At 49.6% G+C, this 7615-nt stretch overlaps 1 protein-coding gene across 1 annotated transcript; it reads left to right on the plus strand.

Annotated features, from left to right (window-relative positions):
- Positions 1-1075, plus strand: LOC127335998 (uncharacterized). Its single transcript, XM_051362737.2, has 2 exons — positions 1-784; positions 952-1075. Exons 1-2 carry the CDS (start codon positions 13-15, stop codon positions 984-986), a joined length of 807 nt encoding a protein of 268 aa, XP_051218697.2. The 5' UTR covers positions 1-12; the 3' UTR covers positions 987-1075.
- The last annotated feature ends 6540 nt before the right edge of the window (positions 1076-7615 follow it).

Genomic DNA, 7615 nt, shown 5'->3' on the forward strand with positions numbered 1-7615 from the left:
GCAAGCGAGTATATGCACAAGGTGCAGGCTCTGGCTGACGCCATGGCCACCGCTGGGTCTCCTCTTCGCGACGATGAAATCATCGACTACATGCTCACCGGCCTCGGCTCCGCTTTCAATCCGATCGCGGCATCCCTGAACATGATCACCAGGGTGGTGACCGCCGCCGAGTTCTATTCCATGGTCCTGAACTACGAGGGCCTGCAGCTGTCGCAGGCGGCTGAAACCGAGGAGTGGACCTCGTCCGCCAATGCTGCTGCTCGTGGTGGTGCTCCCTGGCAGCCCCGCGCGCCCTCGCCTGCCTTCTCTGGCGGAGGCTCTCAGCCTGTTTACGGCGGGGGCAATAACGGCCGTCCGACTTACGGCGGTAACGGTGGAGGCGGCTATGGGCCTCCGGCGGGCGGCCACGCCCAGCCCTACGGACCGCCAGCGGGCGGCAACGGCGGTCGCCCAACTGGCGGCAATTACGGTGGTAACGGCGGCGGTGGCAACCGCGGCCAGAACGGAGGACGCCGGCGTCAGCGCCCGCAGTGTCAAATCTGCGGCTATTGGGGGCACAGCGCCGATGATTGTCGGAACCGCTTCAACCCCGACTTCGTGCGCGGCAGCAACCAGCAGCGCACCGGCAACAACCAGCAGCGTGCCGGCAACTCGGCATCGACCAGCTCTCCGCCTTGGATGATGGACACCGGGGCGACGGATCATCTGACAAATGATCTTCAGCGTCTCCACATGCAGGAGCGCTATGGCGGGACGGATCAGGTTCAGGTGGCCAACGGTGCAGGTTTGTCTGTTGCCCACATTGGTCACTCTTCTTTAGCCGGTTCTCAATTAAAACTGAATAATATCCTTCATGTCCCACATATTAGTCAGAATCTTCTCTCTGTTTATCGCCTTGTCTGCGACAATGATGTCTTTGTTGAATTTCACCGATATTTTTTCTGTGTTAAGGACAAGGTCACCCGGAGAATTCTGCTTCACGGTAGAAGTAATGGTGGACTCTACCCCGTTCCGTTTAGCCGTGCGTCTTCGTCATCCACTCGTCATGCTCTTTCCGGTGCCAAGACTTCATCGTCTCAGTGGCATCAGCATCTAGGTCATCCCACAAATAATGTAGTTCACACTATTGTTAAGAACCATGATTTATCATGTACTTCCACTAGTTCTCGTTTGGTTTGTGATGCTTGTCAGTGTGCCAAAAGTCATCAACTATCATATACTTTGTCTCATCGTGTTACCACTATGCCTCTTGAGCTTATACACTCTGATGTTTGGGGTCCTGCTATTTCTTCTTCCGGTGGTTTTAAGTACTATGTTAGCTTTATCGATGACTACTCTCGTTTTTGCTGGATCTATCTTCTTAAACATAAATCTGATGTTGAGCGAGTGTTTTATGCTTTTCAGGCTCATGTTGAGCTCCTTTTGAACGCCAAAATTAAAGCTGTCCAATCCGATTGGGGCGGTGAATATCATAAACTCCATCAGTATTTTCAACGCACAGGCGTCTCACACCGTGTCTCTTGTCCTCATACCTCCCAGCAAAACGGCGTCGCTGAACGCAAACACCGTCACTTGGTCGAGACAGGTCTTGCCTTGCTCGCCCACTCCTCTCTCCCCTTACGTTTTTGGGATGAGGCTTTCCTGACGGCTTGCTACTTGATTAACCGCATGCCTACACCCGTTCTTAACAAAGAGACACCACTTTTCCGCCTTCTCAAAATCCAGCCCAATTACGAGTTTCTCCGTATCTTTGGCTGCGCGTGTTGGCCGAGTCTTCGCAAGTATAATGCTCACAAACTCGAGTTTAGATCCAAGATGTGTGTTTTCTTGGGCTACAGTCCTATGCACAAGGGCTACAAGTGTCTTGATAAATCCACGAGTCGTATTTACATCTCCCGTGATGTCGTTTTTGATGAATCTGTGTTCCCGTATGCCACTCCCGGGGTTACGGTCGATATTCCCACTCTTCGTGAAGCTATTAATTTCCCTGTCACTGAACCGGCTACCAGTGATCATGTGCGTCAATATGACCTATCTTACCTGTCCACTAACCTGTCTTCTCCAGCTGTTGATCCTTCTGTGCAGAATCCCGCGGTGATCGACGTCCCTCCTCCGGCTATGGACGTGCATGTGCATGCCCCGGGAACAGCTATGGATGCTGCCCCAACATCGTCATCTCACGGCGCGGATGCTGCCGCGTCGCCTCCGGGTTCCCCTGGTGCGGATGCGGCCACGCCTTCGGTGTGCACTCCCTCGTCGCCTGCATCGCCTGCGTGTGGCGCGCCCACGCCACCGACTGCAGCTCCATCTCCTGGCGGGCCGTCCACTGAGCAGCTGGCTTCGGCGGCCTCACAGCCTCCACAGCACGGCATGGTTACTCGTCTGCGTGACAATACTCGCCGTGAGAAGCACTACACCGATGGCACTGTGCGGTACGATACTCGTCGCCGTGCCCTCTTTGCAGCGCCGGTGTCTCATCATGATGCCCTTCGTGAACCGGCGTGGCGCGCCGCAATGACGGATGAATTCAGCGCTCTCGCTCAGACGAAGACCTGGACTCTGGTTCCTCGACCACCTGGCACTAATATTGTTGGAAGCAAGTGGGTGTTCAAAACCAAGCATCGTCCAGATGGTTCAGTTGAGAAGCACAAAGCTCGCCTGGTTGCTCGCGGGTTCACTCAACAGCACGGCATTGACTATGGTGATACTTTCAGTCCTGTCGTCAAACCGGCCACCATTCGCCTGGTTCTCTCCCTAGCTGTTTCTCGAGGCTGGACCCTTCGCCAGGTTGACGTCAGCAATGCTTTTCTCCATGGCTTTCTGACAGAAGATGTCTATATGCAGCAGCCCCCTGGTTTTGAGGATGTCCGTTTTCCCTCTCATGTGTGCAAGTTGCAGCGTGCTATTTATGGTCTGAAGCAGTCCCCTCGTGCTTGGTATGCTCGCTTGAGTACTCGCCTTTTTCAGCTGGGGTTTCTTCCTTCACGGGCTGATACATCCTTGTTCATCTTCAATCAGCGTGGTGTTCAAGTTTTCATGTTGGTCTATGTAGACGACATTGTCATTGCTGGTTCCACTACTGCTGTTGTGGAGGGTCTTGTTCGCTCTTTGTCTGCCACTTTTCCTATCAAGGATCTTGGAGTTCAGGAATATTTCCTTGGATTGGAAGCGTCGTACAATTCAGGGGGCATGACACTTATGCAGCGCAAGTATGCGTTAGACTTGTTGCATCGGGTTAATATGGAGAATTGTAATCCCACTTCCACTCCGATGGTGCCCACTGAGCGGCTTGCTCGAGATACTGGTGCACTTCTTGGTCCAGAGGATTCGTTCAAATATCGCAGTGTGGTTGGCAGTCTACAGTATTTGACACTCACACGTCCAGATATATCCTTTGCTGTCAACAAGGTTTGCCAATTCTTGTCTCAACCCACTGAAGTGCATTGGGAGGCTGTAAAACGTATCCTTCGTTATGTCAAGGGAACATTGGATACAGGGCTTCGCATTAGGAGGTCACTGCAGCAAAGTATTAGTATTTTTACTGATGCAGACTAGGCTGGAGATGTTGATGATCGACGCTCTACGAGTGGTTTTGCAGTGTTCGTGGGTCCGAACCTTATTTCATGGAGTTCGAAGAAGCAGCCCACGGTCTCCAGATCTAGCACTGAGGCAGAGTATAAGGCTCTTGCAAATGGTGCAGCCGAAGCTATGTGGGTTCGTTCATTGCTTCGAGAACTTGGTGTTACCCAGCGGCAAGCTCCGATTTTATGGTGTGATAATTTGGGTGTTACCTACCTAACAGCGAATCCAGTCTTCCATGCCAGGACTAAGCACATTGAGATTGATTTTCATTTTGTGCGAGAGCAGGTGGCTGATGGCGATCTGGTGGTAAGGTTTATCTCTTCTAATGATCAGCTGGCTGACATCTTCACTAAGCCAGCGACACGGCAGATGCTAGACCGATTTCGAACCAATCTAAACCTTGTATGTAGTAGTAGTTTAGATTGAGGGGGAGTGTTAAGAGATCGGTTCACATACGTGTGTATTTGTATCATATGTGCCTTGTATTGTAATCCTGCCAAGTATATAAATAGAAGAGGTGGGGAGCACGTTGCTTCATCCACGAAACCCTAAACGTGTGTTTTTCACTAGGATATGCCCGTCCGCTCTCCCGTGCGATGACTAAAAAAACTAGCCACGGCCGTCCACATAATGACAACTGCATCCTTTCCAATGTACTGAAGAGAATGCACTTCATTTGTTTACTGGTTAGCGGTAGTGCACATAAGGACATGTACAATGGTAAGGAAGAAATGTCTTCTCCTAGTATTCACATCATGTAGAGAAAACGATAAATATTAGGGCTACGATGCATTATATCCTATTGTCATCCCTTATAATAAATGAGAATGAGTGGATCGCTTCGCTCGCCCCACCCCTGCGGGCGACGGGCGAAACCCTAGCTCCTCCCTCTCTCAGCTCCCTCCACCAGCTCTCTCCGCCGCCGCCGTCGGCGTGGGCCACCGGGCGTTGTCCGTTCGGTGCTGGCGGTGGCGGGGCCGCCTTTACCCGTTGCGCGGAGGGGGCGCATGCGGCTCCTTGATGGCGGCGGTGTGTTTCAGCCGGCGGCGGTCGACCTGGCTGTGTGGTTTCCACAAGTCGGCTGTAAGATGGCGCGGCGGCGCTACCGCCGGCAGCGAGGCGGCTAGTGGCGCTCGCTCTGCCCAGATCTGGGGCCGATCTGGGTTGGGGCGGGCCTCTGGCCCCTAGCTCGACGTCGGTCCCCCTGGTAGAAGCGAAGGTGTGGTGGCAGTGGTTGGCGACGGCGGCGCACAACCGGCCAACTGCAGCGCGGCGGCGAGCACTTTGTCGGGCCAGTTCGGGTCGGGCTTTTTCTTGCTGCTACGTCCGGTCAACTACCGCCAAATCGGGAGGTGGAAGTTGTTCCCTCCCGCGTGGTTGTGCTGTTGCTATCCCCGACTTTGCGCTCGCCTTGTCTGCTTCTAGGCCTCGCGTTGGTGACCTTTGAGCGACGGCGAGGATGGCTTAAAGACCGTGGTGGCGTATGCTGGTGGACGATAGGTGGGGTGGAGTAGTTCGGATTGTTCGGGGTGGCGGCGGTATGGGTCGGGATAAATCCCTGTCGGCTTGTCCGACACCAACATGGCGACGCCTGTGGGTGCCGCCATTCCTTCCTGAAGGGTGTCGCGTGTACCTCTGCCCCATCACCTCCACGTACAGGGGAAACCCTTGGACTTGTCCAGGCAGCAACGTCGTCGTCGTCGTTTTTTCTTATTGAAGGTGTTGCTTGGTATGCGGCGATTCGGATTGCGAGGAGCATGGTGCTACTTTTCCAGAGGGTGCAGCGGTTGCGAGTTGTTTTCGTGTTCGTCGCTCTGCCGTAGTCGGCATTTGTTTCTCATATCTTTCTTTGTGTTTTTTGTTTCGGCTTGGTTGTGCTGCGAGCCTAGAAAGCTTGTTGTATCTTGGTTGCTATATTAATATAGCGGGGCGAAAGCCTATTTCGAGGATAATAAATGAGGATTAATTATTTTTAGTAGAGAATTATGTGGTTAAGGGAAGACAAGTCGTACAACAGAAAAATAGCCTTCTCTTATTTCATAGCAGATCAGCCCTTAGCTAAGAGAAGACAACCTTCTCTTTCTTCCTTCTCTCTCCTCCAATTAAGCAAAACTACTGACGTGGCAAGCGATAAGAGAATGCTGACATCATCCCATTGTACGTGCTCGACTAGTCACAATGAAAAGTATCATGCATATGGTACTAGTTTATGATATCTCCTCTATAATGCATAGTATAATATGGTAGTATCATAATTTCATCATATTAATGTTTTGTAGAATTTCAATGCAAATTTGTGTACATGATGTATTTAGCATCAAGTTTTCTATTTTTACGTGATATGATACTGTATCTACCTATGATACCATACCTACCTCTATCCTCATTAATTATTGTGCCACATCAGATTTTTGCCATCATGTCATACATGATACTAGCTATGATAATCCTACTGTGGTTAGTCTAATCGGAAGCAATGTTCTACAATTAATGGGCAAAATAACAGCGGGTGAGACCGGTCGTGGATCTCCCCCTCTGAAATTGGTGGATACAGACGAGCATCAGTCTATAAAAAAATTAACAGAGGCAAATTCAATTCCTTGGTGATACTTCTCATGGTCAGTCTAGCAAGAAAGGAACGCTATGGTCTCTCTTTTTGCTGGGAAGGAATTGTATTATTCAAACTGAAGCATTATATGGAACGCTACAATTTTTTAGAAGAACTTTAAAGCAATTAATATACGCATAGATCAAATTGAGGTTGAAGCAAAGCGCAACGGTTGTTTGTCAGTATGTTTCATGCTTCATTCACAAGGTGGAATGCATCACTTGATCATTATTGCTTCATGAGACTCATAATTTGCTCCCCCATAAACCACTAGAGGATAGAATTGTTAAGAAACATCCTCACATGTCCATTATCATCAAATAAAAGGCAAGCTTCAAGTACATGTCTTCTCGAGATGCTTATCTCCTTTCCCTTCTCAATCTTGATGACGATCACCACTTAACGTCATCCTATCATGGCCTATATGAGATCTTACTTTTGATGCTTGCGCAGGGAAAGTTACCTAATTAGCCCATGATGGCGCGTGGGATACACACGTCTGTTGGGAACCCCAAGAGGAAGGTGTGATGCGTACAGCACCAAGTTTTCCCTCAGTAAGAAACCAAGGTTATCGAACCAGTAGGAGTCAAGGGCCACGTGAAGGTTGTTGGTGACGGAGTGTAGTGCGGCGCAACACCAGCGATTCCGGCGCCAACGTGGAACCTGCACAACACAATCACAGTACTTTGCCCCAACTTAACAGTGAGGTTGTCAATCTCACCGGCTTGCTCTAAACAAAGGATTAAACGTATGGTGTGGAGAATGATGTTTGTTTGCGAAGAACAGTAAAGAACAGACTTTACAGTATATTGTATTTCAGATGTAAAAGAATGGACCGGGGTCCACAGTTCACTAGTGGTGTCTCTCCAATAAGATAAATAGCATGTTGGGTGAACAAATTACAGTTGGGCAATTGACAAATAGAGAGGGCATAACAATGCACATACATATCACGATGACTACTATGAGATTTAATCAGGGCATTACGACAAAGTACATAGACCGCTATCCAGCATGCATCTATGCCTAAAAAGTCCACCTTCAGGTTAGCATCCGCACCCCTTTCAGTATTAAGTTGCAAACAACAGACAATTGCATTAAGTATGGTGCGTAATGTAATCAACACAAATATCCTTAGACAAAGCATTGATGTTTTATCCCTAGTGGCAACAGCACATCCACAACCTTAGAACTTTCTGTCACTGTCCCAGATTCAATGGAGGCATGAACCCAGTATCGAGCATAAATACTCCCTCTTGGAGTTACAAGTATCAACTTGGCCAGAGCCTCTACTAGCAACGGAGAGCATGCAAGAACATAAACAACACATATATGATAGATTGATAATCAACTTGACATAGTATTCCATATTCATCGGATCCCAACAAACACAACATGTAGCATTACAAATAGATGATCTTGATC

Source organism: Lolium perenne, chromosome 2, assembly GCF_019359855.2.
Source record: "Lolium perenne isolate Kyuss_39 chromosome 2, Kyuss_2.0, whole genome shotgun sequence".
NCBI lineage: Eukaryota > Viridiplantae > Streptophyta > Magnoliopsida > Poales > Poaceae > Lolium > Lolium perenne.

Coding starts and splice junctions, on each gene's coding strand:
- LOC127335998 (XM_051362737.2), top strand. CDS start 13: ATGCACAAGGTGCAGGCTCTGGCTGACGCCATGGCCACCGCTGGGTCT. Junction 785..951: donor TCAGGTGGCCAACGGTGCAG/GTTTGTCTGTTG, acceptor TTCTGTGTTAAG/GACAAGGTCACCCGGAGAAT.